This window comes from Zootoca vivipara, chromosome 16 (genome assembly GCF_965207765.1).
Source record: "Zootoca vivipara chromosome 16, rZooViv2.hap1.1, whole genome shotgun sequence".
NCBI lineage: Eukaryota > Metazoa > Chordata > Lepidosauria > Squamata > Lacertidae > Zootoca > Zootoca vivipara.
This window is the reverse complement of record NC_142599.1, coordinates 5,865,970-5,883,832: the sequence shown is the minus strand read 5'-3', so window position 1 is coordinate 5,883,832 and position 17,863 is coordinate 5,865,970. Positions and strand designations below refer to the sequence as shown.

Here is a 17,863-nt window from a genome sequence, read left to right as displayed (position 1 = left end):
GGTCACCAATGGGGTCGTGGCATAGCCCTAGCCCACGCCCAGGCTTCGGACAGGCTCCACACACCCGGATCCCTTAAACGGGGTACCCTTAATGAGGAGGGGCAGGCAGAGGCAACAACCTCCCCTCCCATAAACAAGGCTTACCCAATGCCTAGCTTTACAAAGTTGTGACCATTGCTACAAGGTAGGCGGAAACCAAATGGCTGGTGCCAATTTGCCAAGTGGAAAAATTCCTACCTGGCCCCTAACAACCAGGTGACCGGAATTAGTCCATAGCAGGGCCAAAGTCAAGCAATGCATAAAAAAGAGGGAGGGTGGGCTGGGAGATCCGACAAGAAGATGAATTGAGGTCCCCCCCCCAGCCGCACTGCAATTTAAACAGCATTGGCCATGTCCCCAGGCTAACCCGATTGGTCAGCCAAGGGGCGTGACGCGGCTGGGAGCCCTAATGATGTGGGCGGCATCCCTCCGTCCACAGCCGGGTCACTGGGAGGTCCCGGATGAACGCCCGCAATGCCACACACACACCCCGGGGAAGAGGAGTGGTCTTCCCACAGTGACCAGTCAGATGTCTACATGCAGAACATAAGCCCACTAGCCCCCTCCCCACCCATGCCTTAGGGGCCAATTTGCAAGGGGCGAAGAATGCAGTCCCAGCTCATGTGCAGTTATAGAAGACCCTCATAAAACTGAGCCGAGGCAGCACACAATAGATTGTGTTACATATCTGAAACAAGCAGTCCTCCACTGCCATTAAACATGCCAGCTGCTTGTCTTGGTGAGAGTGCTGGATTAGTCCCAATCCCCACAAGGTAATCCTGAGCCAGTCACTGCCTCTCAGCCTGACCTACCTCACAGGGTTGTTGTGAGGATAAAATATGAGGCGGGCAGTCAAGAAAGCTACCTTGAGCTCTTTGGAGGAAAGGTGGGCTATAAATCTTCCACTGCCCCTAATAATATGGACAACAATGACAAGCCTGAGAAGCAGGGGATGTGTTTTGTTTTGTTTACTTTATTTTATTATGTCAAAATTCAACTGGGATTCCCAAACTCAGTGGAGAGGGTATGCAAATCTCTTTGGATTCCAGCCGAAATAAATGGTCTCTGCACAGGACTCAACTTGCCTGCTGGTGCCGTTCAAACAAATAGATCAATGGAACTCAAGGAAGTGAGTTTCCCCACTTCATTACAGCAGCTCATCCATTCTAGAGGTCTTGTTTCGAAACTTGAAACAGCTCTTGTATCTCTGCTCATTATCTTCCCATTCACAAGAATGATTCTGTTCTCTTTGGAGTCATTAGGGAGTGTGGATAGTTATATGTTTTTTGTCTCCTGATCATGGCTGTGCCCCCCCCAGCCCCCAGCCCTCTCTCACACACTCATCAGGATGTAGCAGGCCTGCAAAGCTGGGGTTATACGACTGTTGTGACGTGGGGTTTGTGATTTCAGCTCTCTTGACAAAACATGCTGGAGACAGTTCTCTAGTAACAGCTCTTTATTAAAGTGAACAAGACTGAAGACTGAGGAGAGGAAAGCTACATTTATAGGGACAGGGGACTAGCTAGGAAGGGATACATTTTGGAGGGAACAATATCAAGCAATCACAGTGCTGCCTTTTGGAGGAAACCAATAAGACAGAGGATCCAAATACAGCAGCTTAAATGAACCAATAGTAGCTGTACCCTCTGGAACCAAAAGGCAGTTACTTTATCCTAATGCAAATACAGACAATAATAATACAGATATAAAATCCTTTGACTCAATACACAACACCCCTCCCCCCCTAGTGAGCACAGCAGACGTAATCCCTCAGGTACTGTGGGGTCCTACAACTTCTACCTGATCTCCTGACAACAGGTGTTGCAGGTTCTGGATTGGGTGTTACCTGTGGTGGAGGGGCTGCTATAGGGGTTTCATCAGGAACAGATGGAGTCCCAGACATCTCAGGGTCCCCGACCTGTACCTCGTCATCCTGAGGACTAGCAGACCCTGGTTCATTTGCTGAAGCCCCTGGTGACTGCACCTCTGGGCCATCTTCACTCTGGTCTCGCAGCTGTGCGTCATTAGCCAGGGATGAATTATCCTCAGTCTGTAAATTCTCTGCATCTGACTCCTCCCTGCTGAGCGCCCGGCGCCTCAGCTGATCTATATGTCTCTTCCAAACTTGCCTATTTTCCAAGGTCACATAATAGGACACAGGTCCACTAGCCCGGGTGATCACACCGGCCACCCACCGCGGACCTCGTGAATAGTTCCTCACCCAGACCAGATCTTCAGGGGCGAGATACCTTGTTGTGTCAGTCTCAGCCTGGGGGGTTGCTCTTGAATTACGGTTTGGCATTTTATCTGGGTGGACATAATCCAGCACCGTTACCAGTCTTCTACCTAAGAGCAGCTCGGCTGGCGACTTGCCCGTCGCAGTACACGGCGTCGCATGCTGCAAAAATAACATTCGCGCAATGCGAGCCGACCAGTTACCCTCCATTAAGCGCGCAATGGATTCTTTGGCTGTTCTTACCATGCGCTCAGCCTGCCCATTGGAGGATGGGTGAAAGGGCGCGGATGTGACCCCTCTTATAAAGTTATCAGCCAAGAATGCCCTGAATTCTTGGGATACAAAAGCTGCCCCATTATCTGATACAATGGTCTCAGGTAACCCGTGGGTAGCAAACAGCTGCCTCAACACCTTGATTACGGCAGCTGATGCCATGCTAGGGACCATCGCCACTTCTAACCATTTGGAATATGCATCAACGATAACCAAAAAGACCTTCCCTTGGAATGGCCCAGCAAAATCTATGTGCAGCCGGCTCCAGGGAGTCCTGGACTGCTCCCACCAGTGGACTGGTGCTCTGGCCACTTCTGGCCGCACCTCTTGGCATGCCTTGCATGTTCGTACCCATTGTTCTATGTTCTGGTCCATTCCAGGCCACCACACATAACATCGGGCTAGCGACTTCATCCTGACCATTCCCGGGTGTCCCATGTGAAGCGTCTCAAGAACCCTGTTTCTCAGTGGTGCTGGGATGATCACCCTATCTCCCCATAGGAGACAACCCTTATGCATGGACAATTCGTGCTGCCTTGTCGCATAAGGCCTGAATTTTTCTTCATGCGGACCACCTGGCCACCCCCTCCCCACCCAAGTGAGCACACGGGAGAGAACAGCATCTTTCCTAGTTTTCTCAGCTATATCCGTAGCTGTTACAGGAGCCCCCGGAAGTGTTTCTAGCATCATAATGTGCTCCGCCGGAGCAGGATCCTCATTGCTCCCGCCAGGAAGGGGCAATCGACTCAGCGCATCAGCATGGCACAACTGTTTCCCCGGCACATGGGTCAAGGTGTACTGGAACCCATTCAGGAATATTGACCAACGCAACATTCTGGGGGAGAGAATTTGTGGCGTTTGTTTGTTTGGGTTGAACAACCCTAACAGTGGTTTGTGGTCCGTTTCAATGGAGAAATGGCGACCGTACAAATAATCATAGAACCTTTTGATTCCGGACACAATAGCCAGTGCCTCTTTATCAATTTGCGCATAGTTGCGCTCCGTGGGCGACAACGTACGGGAATAGAAAGAGATGGGCTTTTCCGACCCATCCGGTTCCCTATGACTCAGCACAGCCCCCAGACCGTATATTAGCATCTGTGGGGTGGATGCCTGATGCATCAATTTTAAACCCCAAGAAATCCACAGTTGGCACCCCAAAACTGCATTTTTCTTTTTTCAGTTGCAACCCCACCTCCTTGAACTTGAGCAACACTGCACGGACACGCGCAACCAGTTCCTGTGGGTCTTTCCCAGCAATCAAAACATCATCAAAAAACGGCAAGACCCCCGGCAGACCTCTTAACAGGCGTTCCATGAGCCCTTGAAAAATCCCTGGGGCCACACAAACTCCGAACTGTAATCTGTTAACTCTGAACGCCCCTTTATGTGTGACAATAGTCTGTGCTTCCGCTGATTGTGGGGTTACTGGCAGCTGTTGGTAAGCTTGTGCCAGGTCAATTTTGGCGAACACCTTGCCCCCAGCCAGTTTAGCCAACAGATGTGATACGACTGGAATGGGGTATGAGTTTCCCCTGAGTGCCTTATTGATAGTACATTTGTAATCTGCACATATCCTGACTTCCCCATTTGCTTTAAGGGGTGTGACGATTGGAGTCTCCCACTTAGCAGAGTCCACGGGTGAGAGAACTCCCTGCTTGACCAATTTATCCAGCTCTGCCTCGATCTTGGGTTGCAGTGCAAATGGCACTCGCCTTGGTTTGAGTCGGATTGGAGCCACCCCGGGGTCCAACTCGAAGTCAACTGGGGGCCCTTTATAACAACCCAGTTTTCCATTAAAGAGACCAGCAAATTCCTTGCATAATGCCTCGCTCATCTCAGGGCAGGTTTGGATTGAATTAAGCCCTGAGATACTCAGTCCCAGGGCGGGGAACCAGTCAGTGCCCAGGAGACTGGGGCGACTGCCCTTCGCAATCACCAGTTTGAGTACAGCCTGTTTGTCCCGGAACTGTACTCTCACGGCACACATTCCCATAACATGGATGCGGCCTGCTGAGTACGACTGCAAGGTTGCCGGAAAGGGCTCCAGAGGGGGCAACTTACCCCTGGGGAAGAATGTCTTCGCGGTCTGGTCCGACACGATGGTGAATGCGGATCCGGAGTCCACCTCCATGTCGCACTGCTGACCCTCAATCTTCACCTTGACGTGTGCCTTGCCTTGCGCTGGAAACTGCACGGCCCTCCCGTTGATCTCCGTTACGTAGTGGCAGTCCTTTAGAAAACGAGTTGCTGTGGGCGGTCTGCGATGCTCCAGTCTAGGTGCTCCTGTCGCTCCCGACGCCGCCGATCTACAGACCCTGGCGATGTGACCCGTCTTTCCGCACGTCCGGCAGATAGCATCCCTGAAACGACAACTCTTCCTTTCATGGTTTCCGCCACAACCTGGGCAACTGCCTCGGCGATCTCTGTGCACTGTGCAGGCCTGACGCACCGACTCAACCCCACGGACTGGGCTCTGGCTTGGAGTAGCCTCTAGCTCGTCCATGGCATGCGCAACTTCTATCTGTGGCTTAGTGGCCTTGCGACTGGCATCAAGCTCCTCTCTTTCATAATTCTCCGTGGCGGTGGCCTCCTTCAAGGCTGAAGCAAGGGTAACCTCTTCTTTAGCCACGATGCGTCTTCTGGCTTTCTTGCTGCTCAGACCCCCAATAAACCGATCCAGGAGAGTCTCTTCCAGATTTTGGAAGCCGCAGTGCTGAGCGAGCTTCCGGAGTTCAGCCAGAAATGTGGATACAGACTCCCCAGCATGCTGCTGCCTCTTATGGAACTCCATCCGCCGGGCCATCTTGGTCTCAGTAGGCGCCAAGTGGCTTGTTAGGCAGGCAAGAATATCTTTGAGAGATGTCTCACTCAGCTTCGCTGGAGCAAGTAATGCCTTGGCCAGCTTGAAGGTCTCGGGCCCACAGTAGCTCAGGAATGTGGCCCTTCTTTTGCTGGCATCGGTGATCCCTTGAGCCACTGCAAAGAACTCGAAGCGTTCGACGTAGTCTTCCCAGGTGTGGGGCTCTGATGGCTGGAAGGGCTCCAATACCCTTGGACTCTCCATTGTCCTAGCGGGCAGGGTCGTCTTCTCAGCTGGCCAGTGAGTCTTGTTCTCAGCTGCAATCCGGACTCTGAGGCAGGGTTGTGTTTAACCACTCCTCAGCATTCCGGATCCCACCTTCGTCGCCAGTTGTTGTGACGTGGGGTTTGTGCTTTCAGCTCTCTTGACAAAACATGCTGGAGACAGTTCTCTAGTAACAGCTCTTTATTAAAGTGAACAAGACTGAAGACTGAGGAGAGGAAAGCTACATTTATAGGGACAGGGGACTAGCTAGGAAGGGATACATTTTGGAGGGAACAATATCAAGCAATCACAGTGCTGCCTTTTGGAGGAAACCAATAAGACAGAGGATCCAAATACAGCAGCTTAAATGAACCAATAGTAGCTGTACCCTCTGGAACCAAAAGGCAGTTACTTTATCCTAATGCAAATACAGACAATAATAATACAGATATAAAATCCTTTGACTCAATACACAACAACGACTATTCATGATTACCAGAAGCATCACCCATATTTCAGCTTCTTTGTTGGAGACTGGTGCCCATAGGGCAGAAGGCAGGGATGCCAACAGTAGGCAAAGCCAGGGCCAGTAATGGGTGGAGTCAGGGGCATAGCCAGGATTTTTTTGGGGGGGGAGGACTTTTGTTAGGGGGCAGAACCAACATGATTGGTCAGTTAGTTAAGTATTTCTATTGTTTTACTTGGCTATGCCCATGGGTGGAGTCAACACATTCTGGTTTGTCCTCATCCTCTTCCTTGCTGAATTCTACTAAGGCAACAAAGAAACTCAGGAAGATGAGGCCAATAGCCAGTGTCACTCGCTGGAGTGGTTGCAACCAAAGGAGGCAGGCGGATTGGGGGTGGGGAGCTGCCTGAGGACGGACTGTGCTTGGTAGGGCAGTGCCCCCTTTACCCTAACGGACCAGCTTCCACTGAGCTCTGAAGAGTCAACTCATTTTCTACTGTTAGCAGCCTATAGGTTAACATGATACAAAATCCTTCCAGTAGCACCTTAGAGACCAGCTAAGTTTGTCATTGGCATGAGCTTTTGTGTGCATCCATACCAATGACAAACTTAGCTCATACCAATGACAAAGCTCATACCAATGACAAACTTAGTTGGTCTCTAAGGTGCTACTGGAAAGAATTTTTTATTTTGTTTCAACTACATCAGACCAACACGGCTACCTACCTGTAACTAGTTAACATCATACAGTTATGGAACTATCAGTCATTTTTGCAGGATGGAATCATTCACAAACACCATTCTCTACCCAATATGTATGTATGAATTTATTGTTATGTTTTGCTGCTGCTGCTGTTGTTATTCACTGCATTTATGTCCCACCTTTTTCTCCAAGGAGCAAAAAGTGGTGTACATGGTTCGCCCCCTTTTCATTTAATCTGTGGACCAATACAACAATACCCTCTGTACCTGCTTCTTGGCAGTGGTGCAGTTTGGGGGGGGGGTTCACAAGGGCAGTTGCCCCAGAAGCAAAATGATTAGGGGTGCAAAATGTCAACACCTACTGCTGCCTCAATACACCTGCACACTTCCGTCGCTGGGCTCTGTTGAAAATGGCTTCTCCTTACAAACCAGGAAGTGACCTCTCCAGACAATGGAAGGACTCTTTTTTTCTTATCTCTGCGGCTGTGATCCCCCGTGACACAGACACCATTAGGCAGTCGAATGTGCACGCGTACTCCATCCATTTCCCTCCCTCCCTCCCTCCCACCCCCTCCATGTGTCCCCAGGTGCTAGCAACCCACGCTATGCCACTGCTTCTTGGGGGCCCTGCAGCCAGGGGGGACTCAAGGAGGGTGTGTAGCAGGGCCAGTAATGAGTGTGGCCTGGAAAGAGCTCTAAAGGCCAGACAGAAAGGCCTGAGGAGCAATATTCGGTCCTCGGGTCTGAAGGGATTCCCACCCTGGTCTACAGTGTGTGGCAGCAGCTCCCCAGAGTTTGGAAAGGGGTCTTTCAAGCTCCACTGGAGATACCACAGACTGAACCGGGGACCTTCACATGCAGAGCATCTATTTCTTTCTTAGGCCATCTATAGCTTCAGGTGCAAATAACACATCACTCGGGGCAGCTTACAACATATGAAGCTCAGAGGCAGGAAAGCTTTCGACTCCAAGAGGCCTTTCCCCCTATTGTGGCTACTTCCCTTCCATTTTCCAGCTAGAAATTTAAAATAAAATGAAGCTAATAATAAGATAAAGTATCCCCCACAACTTTTCCACTCGAGGGAGAAAGGAGCCGGGACCTGTCAACGGCAAGAGTCTTTTATGTCACCTAAATTAACTGCAGGTACTTCAGAACGAGGGTGGCGTGTCAGACTCATCATCTCTGTCTTCAGTGTCAATTATACGTCCCCAGGGAGTGACTCTTGGAACACGTTGCCAGAAGGCAGGTGCAGGTAAATTAAACCACAAACACATTCGCTCAAGCAATGTTTAGAAAAATCTGATTAAAGCTCGCAGAGCAGGGGGAGTGCAAGGTTGATTGCAGATCTCAAGAAGAGCAAAGTAAATAATAGTTGGCTGCCTCTTTCGATGACGACCAGTATGGAAATGGGAACCTTTGAAGGTCTGGGGGCCATAGTGGAAAATGCACCAGAATGATGGGGTTACTGTTTGCAAATGGCAGTTGAGGCTCAATTGACTGAATGCTTTTATAATGAGATAAAAAAAATCCTGGAATATAAGGCTATTGGGGGCAACTAGCCATGATGGCTTCGCTCTGCCTCCAATGTCAGAGGCAATATGTATCTGAATACCAGTTTCTGGGAATTGCAAGTGGGGAAAGTCCTGTTGCACTCAGATGCTGTTTCCCATAAGCAGTGGATTTCCGATAAGCAGTGCTATTTTTCTAGAAAAAGAGGTGCTGGAATTCACCATGAACACTTCCCTTGTTCCTTTATAATGCCAATGGCACCCACCTGAGAGGTGCTGGAACTGAGTTCCTATGAGTTCAAGCTGGAAAAAGCCCTGTCCATAAGGCATCTGGTTCACCACTGTTCCAGCTTTGTAGCTCAACTCTCATCTCCTGATTTGTCTCAACAGCCACCAAAGGTCCATTGTCCAGAGATGCACTGCAGTTCCCAAGGTCCTCATGATATTCGACTATGCACAGTCCTCCCATCATAATGGCAAACATTTTGCTAGCTATTATTTTATTTTATTTTAAACTTCTCTACTGCCCTTCATCTGAAGATCACAGGGTAGTAACAATCATACCTGCCAAGTTCCGGCCTGAGAAATAAGGGATTGGGCCGGAAGTAGCAGACCGGAAGTAGCGCTGTCGCCATTTTGGAACTGGGTGGAGCATGCTCAGAAGCGACTTTTGATGCTGCTCTGCCCTGTTCCAAAATGGCCACCGCACCAGAAGTCGCGCTGCAGCCATTTTGGAACTGGGCAAAGCAGCATCAAAAGTCGCTTCTGAGCATGCTCCACCCAGTTCCAAAATGGCCGTCGCGCCAGACTAAACCGGAAAAAACAAAAAAAATCCGTTTTTTTGGCTGGGAACAGCTGGAAAAACGGGGGTTTACCGGGGAATACGGGAGACTTGGCAGCTATGGTAACAATATAGTAAATAAATGTGAGTGCCTGAATTTTGGTGCAATTGTGCTGGACACGTTAAGAGCCAGATGGCAGGCCTCTTCCTCAAAAGGGCGAAAAAGTAGGAGAGTGGATTGTGCCAGAATTTCCAGTCAGGGAGGCATAGCACTCCAGTTCTTTCCCAGAAAGGCCAAAGCTTGGGGAGCGGGGAGATGAACTCATGGCCCATCCCGTCAGCCGTCTTGCTCAATCTTCTTAATCAAAATCAACTAAGCAAAGCATCTAAGGTTAAAAATGCCACACCGTTTGCCACGGCCAATGGGACACGACACATTTCATCAATTAGAAAAGAACAACAAGGGACAGAATTAATGGGGTAAAGAAGCACAAAATTAGGCAATTACATGCACGCTGCCTGGTGAGGCTTAGAACAGTGTCTCACTTGCGGAGGACAGGAAGGGAAGGGAAGGGAAGGGAAGGGAGTATGGGTTTCTCAGGATTCATATGCAAAAGACCGGAAGAAAGTTTTGTTTTGTTGAAATTGGTCGATGTTATTTTACTGATTGATAAAATATTCTATAAAAGATAAAAGAAACAAGAGAGGATCCAATGGCCTTTTTGGTTTTCTAGCTGGGTGGTAGAATTATCACAGCACAGCCCTGGAGGCTGGAGGTTTTAAATTCTCTTACACTATGTGGATTAAGGAAGCTACAAATCTTTCTGCTCATCACTTTTCTAGTGCTGCTGGGATCAGCAGGATCCCAGGTGTGCAGCAGAGGAAGTGAGGAAATGGGACTAAAAAGGATAGAGATGGAACTGACGGCAGGAGAAGCTGTAACTTGTGCCTCCTCTACTCCTTCAGAGGATTTGCATGTATCATTCAACTCTTGGGTTGGGGTATTGTTTAGGGGGGTTGGGGGGTTGTTGCTGTTACGTTATGTCATGTTTTGTTATGTCTGTAATTATATATTGCTTAATGTGTTGTACACGGGTGGCGCTGTGGGTTAAACCACAGAACCTAGGACTTGCCGATCAGAAGGTCGGCAGTTCGAATCCCTGTGATGGGGTGAGCTCCCGTTGTTCAGTCCCAGCTCCTGCCCACCTAGCAGTTTGAAAGCACCTCAAAGTACAAGTAGATAAATAGGTACCACTCCAGTGGGAAGGTAAGCAGTGTTTCCATGCGCTGCTCTGGTTTGCCAGAAGCGGCTTTGTCATGCTGGCCACATGACCTGGAAGCTGTATGCCGGCTCCCTCGGCCAATAATGCAAGACGAGCGCCGCAACCCCAGAGTCTGTCACGACTAGACCTAATGGTCAGGGGTCCCTTTACCTTTTAAGCCGCCTTGAGCATGGTTATAACTTTGGAAGGCAGCATTCAAATAAAATGATTGATTGATTGATCCCCAAAAGAGCTCTGTGTTCTTCAAAAGCTTGCTAGCTTATAAACCCAATTGGCCCAATATGAGATCTCACCTTAGCTACTTTGTGTTGTGGAATGTACCTTTTAACGGCAGAGTTTTGAAATGCAGCACCTCCCACATACTACAAAGATATTAATGTTCCTGGGCACCTAATCCCTTTTAATGACATTTCCCCAGCCAGTTCCTCAGTAACACCTAAATACCTCAGCAAAAAAATTTAAAAAAAATGTTGGAAACTCAATTAACACCAAGATAAGTCTACAAAAGCTATCTTAACACATCTCTGTGTGGCGTAATGAAGTGAAGAGAGGAGGGGGAGGAAATAAGAGACGGCAAGGAACAAATGGGTGATTTAAAACTTCAAGGGTTTACAAGAGTTACAATTTATCGTGGAGTGATAAATAAGAAAGTCCCTCATCAGATAAGAACTGCAGCAGAGTTATGTGGCCATGAAAAGAGAAGTTTGGGCTGTCACTCAAGTTTAAAGGAATCTTAGTCAGATTGTGGGAGTCTGAATCAGCTAATCCTGTAATCAGTCAATTAATTGATTACATCTGCACAAATTTCCATTATTAAGGAAAATAAGAGTTCTAAAGTTGGGGGGGGGGAGGAAGTATATTTTCTTTGTTTTTAGATGTCTGTGTGTATCACAGCAGGCATTATCTTAGAACAGACATTTCTTCCTGAGAGAGTGAGACCGAGGAGGAGAGACTGAGTCAACCGCTTCTAGTTAGGATGGCTAAACACAGTATGTTTCTGAATACCAGTTTCTGGAAACCACAGCAGGAGAGAGCATGGTGGCACTCAGATCCTGCTTGTTCACATGAGCATCCGGTTGACTAGATAGATCATTGGCCTGATCTCACATTCTTGTTTTCTCATGAGAGTGAGTGAGAGAGGAGATGAGAAAGAGCCTCTTCTAGGATGTCCATAGCTGCCAAGTTTTCCCTTTTCTCGCGAGGAAGCCTATTCAGCATAAGGGAAAATCCCTTTAAAAAAGGGATAACTTGGCAGCTATGAGGATGTCATCAGACTTAACAAAACAAAACAAAAAAAAGCCCATAGCTATATTTTTTCATGGCTCATTGGTACCTGCCAAAATTATTATTTCCTGATTAAAACAGCAAAACGAGAAGTTGAGGGGATGGTCTGGTGCCAACTCCAGGGGGCCCTGGGAGACCAGGCACCCACAAAGCTTTTGCTGTGGCTGTTCAGCCTCTGCTGTTTTAATGTTTCTGCTCTTACGTTTTACGAGTGGGATGAAATGATTTCTTTATTCTTCAAATCCATCAAAACTGTCTGAACTGATTAATCTAATTTTCTCATCAACTAAACATTGCAACCATAGCTTTTAGGATGTTTACTCTCCAGGAAGTCATGAGAGTCACAAGAAAAGCGAGGCATTTGTGTGCAAGCCGAAGAAGATACTGTACAGTGAAGGGAAATGCCTTATGTCAAGTCAAACAACTGCTTTGCTGAGCTCACTCTTCCTTGCACAAGGGGTGGCTAACATTTTACCCACCAGATTTTACTGGGCTCCCAACTCCCATCACCCCTGGCCACTGGCAAGAAGCAAAGCAACAAGGGTGATTCTCTCTTTTCATCTTTCGGTGGCAGTGATCTTACAATATTTCTTTACTCTATCTCTTCTGATCCAGGGTATTCTCAAAATCAGTGGCAGGGATCAGAAGCACTAGGTGACCTTTTCAATGTTCTTTGGGAAGGCAGGGGAAACACATCACTTAATCACAACTTTAGCCTGACTGTGTACACAGAAATGATGGTTTAACTGTCTCGGGAATGCACGGTCTGCAGAAGGTTGGCACACAAACACCTCCTTATGATGGGGTGGAACAGAAGCTGCCACAGATATACTGAGTCAGGCTGCTGGTCCATCTAGCTCAGTAATAGCTACTCCACAGGTCACCATCAACCAGTTGGGACCCACAGGTGGGTCGCAAGGCCATCCCAGGTGGGTCGCAGGCAAAGCTGTGGCCATAATGTGGGTCTCTAGCTAAGGTTCACTGGACTAGAACACTTTTTTTCTGATGAAACACCCATTTTATCCATTTCGTGAGTGCTGCAACGTGGCATGGGCCTTCTTCAATCATTTGTCCCACTTTCCTGTAGTGAGGGAGCTCTATATGGAGCATTCTTTTCATTCTCTAGTCTATTTCTATGGCTTCCTAAACTTCTCCTGGCATGGAATTTTGCTGAGGAAGTGTCACTTGCAGTGGGGTAGCTTGGTTGCCATCAGGGAAGAAGTGATGGCAGGAGTCACTCATAATTTAGCGAAAGTGGCATGCAGGCAGAGTTAACCCCTTGAACAGCTTGGGAGACATCTCCTAATGCCAGCAGGTGACACAGGTAAGGATTCTCGAGGAATTAAGCCCTTGCCAATTCCAATACAAAGCAGAGCTGAGCCAAAATTTCTAGGAAGGGACCCATCCACCCCTGCAAAAAAAGTCTGATATTGTTGGACTACAACTTTAATTATCCCTGATCATTGGCCATGCTAGCTGGGATGGTGGGAGGTGAAGTTCTGCAATATCTGGAGGGCCACTGGTTCCTCTGTCTCTGCCTTAGTAGCTACAATAAGAAGAGGGGGAGACTCCCCCCCCAATTTCTTGGCAACAAAATTTTATCTGTTTTTAAACAAATACAAGAACCATTAAACACTTCTCTAGCAGTACATCTAATGATGTTTCTTTTATCCATTGACTCTAGACATAAATTTACACATTCAACACACTAACATATTACTTAACATAATCTCCCCACTGCGAGTATTGAGTGGTTGGTATAACAAGGTTTTGATTTGGGCCATTAACATCATTAAAGAAAGGGGACTACATTTCTTGGAAGGTGTCTCTACCGTATTCACTATGTCTTTGCAATGGTAAGAAGCTTGGACATATCTGTATCCCAAATATGTCCTATTTTCCCGTATTTCACTCAATAAAAGTTAAGATCACATTTCTTAGCTGCCAAATTCAAAGTTGCAAAATGACTTGGAGAATTTGCTGAACTTTCTTCCCTCCCTCATTCATTTCATTCTACTTGATAATGAACTCACTCAAAGTCTTTAAAAGTAAGGTGAGAAGGTGAGTTTCGGGGTCTGGCATAAAAACCAGAGCTGTCTATTTGGGAATGAATAATAGGCCAGCCCTAATATTTCCCAGCCCACTTAAGATCCCCCATTAATGATTCTCTGACAAAGCCTCTGCTACCTTTGAAGCCATCACCAGTCATATGTCAACTCAAAATAAAAGGTTAGACTGATGAGCATGAAATACAAAGAGGCAAGACTTGGAAGTTCAAACAGAAATCCACAGGGGACATATATGCCAGCTTGCAAATCATTAGCAGCATGAAATCCAGAAGGAAATGTCTCCTTCCAGAAGCTGCAAGAGTATTTAAAATAATTCTAGAGGAAAGTTGGGCAACCTGTGGCCCTCCAGATGCTGCTTGACTCCAACTCCCATAATCTCTAACCATTGGCCTTGCTAGCTGAGGCTGGTGGGAGTTCTGTGGCACCTGGAGGTCCACAGATTCCCCATCCATGCTCTGCAGCCCTGACTAGTTTTTCCACACATGGTCCTGGTCTGCACATGCAAGTGAATGTGCTGTGAGTGTGACAGTAGAGTCTTGAAAAGATTTCAGGTGGATGCTCGCATTTTGAATGTTCTCCTGCAAGAAAAATCCCCCTGCAATTAGAAAATGAACACAGGGGGAGGAGGCTAGGTTACAAACTTTACCTTTGATGTGCTAGCTTTTTGCACCCACATTTTTTTTACATGATGGTGCTTTCCAAAAGCTGAATCCCACAGTCTGCATCACGACTTTCACTTTCCAATTTTCTTCTCCAACTGACACTGAACGCTAAACGAAGACAGAGCATGCTCAGTCCCTGGGCTTGTAGAAAGGTCATATTTCTGCAAACATCAGGGTATGCTGATACTACCCTCTTGTTTCTCAGAGACCCCATTGCTGTTGGCACTCACCACTTGAGTTCATTGTTAGGAGTGATGATGGATAGGTGAATTCATGGAGTAAAATACCATCAATGAATAAAGGACCTCTATTTTCAGCCCTGAGTGCTCACTGGAAGGACAGATCGTGAAGCTGAGGCTCCAATACTTTGGCCACCTCATGAGAAGAGAAGACTCCCTGGAAAAGACCCTGATGTTGGGAAATGTGAGGGACAGGGAGTATCGCGAAGTCCCTCCCCTCCTGAGTTCCAGCCCAACCCCGAGCGCAGGGGAAAGCAGGGAGAGTTCCGATTCAAGTGGGGAAGCAGGAAGTCGTGTCCGAGGCTCAGGCAAGGTAGCGGAGCCAGCATCCCAGGTGGGACAGGAAGGGGCAAGCAAGGGGGGCAGACCTATCCCCCCAACTCCGGAATTGCGCAGAAAACGTAGGGGAAAGAGGATGGGTCTCCCCAAGTTATTATGTTGGAGAAAAACGCGCCAAACGCCATTCGGAGGTTCTGATTCAAGATGACAAGATGTGTTCCTGTAAATAGCATTGCCTTCAGCACTGTAAATACGCAGCACCAATAAAAGAATAAAATGCAGAGCTGTGTAGAGTCGTTACTCTGAAGTAGCCCACTCCAGTCCCTGTGACAGGAAAGATTGAGGGCACTAGGAGAAGGGGACGACAGAGGCCGAGATGGTTGGACAGTGTTCTCGAAATTACAAACATGAGTCTGACCAAACTCCGGGAGGCAGTGGAAGACAGGAGTGCCTGGCATGCTGTGGTCCATGGGGTCACGAAGAATCGGACACAACTAAACGACTAAACAACAAGAACATTTTCAGAGGCAATGTTATCTCTCTGAATACAAGATATACGAGAAGGCCACCTTGGTCAGGCTCTTATTGTGACCACCTCAAAGGCATCTGTTTAGAACTGGGGTGCACTTCCTTACCTTTATGACGTCTTCATCAGCCGATTTGCATTCGGTGGAACCAGACACATCTCTCACCGATCCATCTTCTTCAACGGCAACCACCTTTACTGGGACAGACACCGGCTTCCCCGTCAGGATGGCTGTGTTAAGGACTTCTGTGTCCTGCAGAAGCACAAAGCACATAAAGAGAGCACCGTTAAAATCAACCTAACAACTTCACCCAGATGAAGAGTTGTTGCCAGAATTTCATCAAGGTACTCCTTGGTAGCCCCAGCTGCCAAAAAGGAAAGACTTGTCTCCATCATGATCTGAGCAAGTTCCAGCAGCTCAGCACCACTCCCTTAACTCACAGTGGGAGTTGCTGCACAGTAGGCAGTAAGGGACATGTGTGGCACTGTGGTCTAAACCACCGAGCCTCTTGGGCTTGCTGATCAGAAGGTCGGCGGTTCGAATCCCCGTGGCGGGGTGAGCTCCCGTTGCTCAGCCCCAGCTCCTGCCCACCTAGCAGTTTGAAAGCATGCCAAAAGTGCAAGTAGATAAATAGGTACTGCTCCGGCGGCAAGGTAAACGGCGTTTCCGTGCGCCGCTCTGGTTTCAGTGTTCCATTGCGCCAGAAGCAGCTTAGTCATGCTGGCCACATGACCCAGAAAAACTGTCTGCGGGCAAATGCCGGCTCCCTCGGCCTACAAAGCAAGATGAGTGCCGCAACCCCAGAGTCATCTGCGACTGGACTTAACTGTCAGGAGTCCTTTACCTTTTTATCTTTTTAGACAGATGCTGGGGGGCAACATAATGCTACTGATCATAGCAGAACTTGGGATCATACCATGAAGAAGAATGGTGGGGTATTCAGCACAGACAAAAAGAAGGACTTTTTCACACATCCCATTCTCTGTATCAATGGTCTGACTCAGCATAAGGCAAGGCTTGATATTCCTGTGATGGAGTTCCTCAGCTGTTCCCTGTTATGCTGCAGCACCACCACTACAGGTGGCCAGTGGCGGTACTGCAGCTACCAACTCAGCAGAGATCTTGTGTCACAAGGGGGTAATATAAAAGGGTGCATTGAGCCCCATAAAACAATGATTTCAGCCTGGAGCCTCAGCATGAGCCAACTGACAATTGGCCTCAAAGTAAAAAATGCTCAGGTTGCCATCCCTGCCTGCTTGCTTCTCTCCAACTCCCCAGTTCTGATACTGTCATGTTAATACAGCGTCTTCCTTGTTCCCTTCAAGCTATCATCCTCTTTGATTTCCAAATTTGCCTAAGCAGATAGGACTATAAAGCAATTCTCTTCTCCACAGGCATAATGGCCTAGTAAGCAAAGCCTTCATTTTCCTTGTCGGATTGCTGTGGCACCAACAGCACTGAAATGGAAAATGCTAATTTTAGCAAGTATCCACACACACCCAAACCCCACCTGGAGATATCCTAGAGGCCACTGAGCCATATTCATCTCCTCTTTCTTCTCAGATGTAGCGCACTAATGAGTCCATTAATGCAAAGTCCGCCAACAAGTCACCATGTATGCTGTTTGATTAATTACTTTAGCCATGCCACAACTGCGCGGACGGGGGCTTGCAAAGTAGCAGCACAAATTGAAGGGAGAGACTCTCCAAAGGCACTTCAAATAAGCCACGTGCCCCAGAAAAGCAAAAATTGCAAAATAAGACTGGATATTTTGATGATGGCACTGTTGGCATCTAATCTTGTGAACCTCCTTTCTCTCATACTGTTGAGCTTTAAACATTCCCCTCTCCAATTAGTTAGTTAGTCCTCACTTACATACCTCAATACTATATTTTTGAAAGAAAAATTGGGGTGGGTAGTGAAATATACTCGGAGTCGAGAGTGAATTTCATGCTCTTTATTCAGCTCTTAGTCATCAAGGAGAAGAAGAGAAGAAGAATGCCCTTTTCCCAAAACCATCTGCTTATATACATTATTTACACAATGGGCTTTGTGTGATTGGCTACTTCAGGGCTACACCTGTGGGCCAATCAGTTTGTGGATTGACTTCTGCCAGCAGCCTGATTGGCTGCTCCTGCAGGCCAATCAGGTTGCGGATTCACTTCTGCCAGCCGCCTGATTGGCTGCTCCTGCGGGCCAATCAGGTTGCGGATTCACTTCCACCTGGAGTTGGATTGGGTGGCTCCTGCGGACCAATCAGACTGCTGATTCTGGATCCTATTGTTCTATGATTCAGCTCAGTACATAACAGGTAGGTTGGAGTGAGCAGGAGCAGCAGCCCCTATTACTTACGTAAGAACCTAAGAAGAGCCCTGCTGGATCAGACCAGTGGCCCATCTAGTCCAGGATTCTATCCTTGCAGTGCCCAAGCAGATGCCCAATGGAAGC

The 17,863-nt window shown here is 47.8% G+C and overlaps 1 protein-coding gene across 1 annotated transcript in view; it reads right to left on the bottom strand.

Annotated features, from left to right (window-relative positions):
- Positions 1–17,863, bottom strand: part of TMEM132B (transmembrane protein 132B) — a 344,261-nt gene that overhangs the window by 41,655 nt on the left and 284,743 nt on the right. The window contains exon 5 of the mRNA XM_035099220.3: positions 15,524–15,667. Coding sequence (XP_034955111.1) covers positions 15,524–15,667 — 144 coding nt within the window. The remainder of the gene's footprint in view (positions 1–15,523; positions 15,668–17,863) is intronic.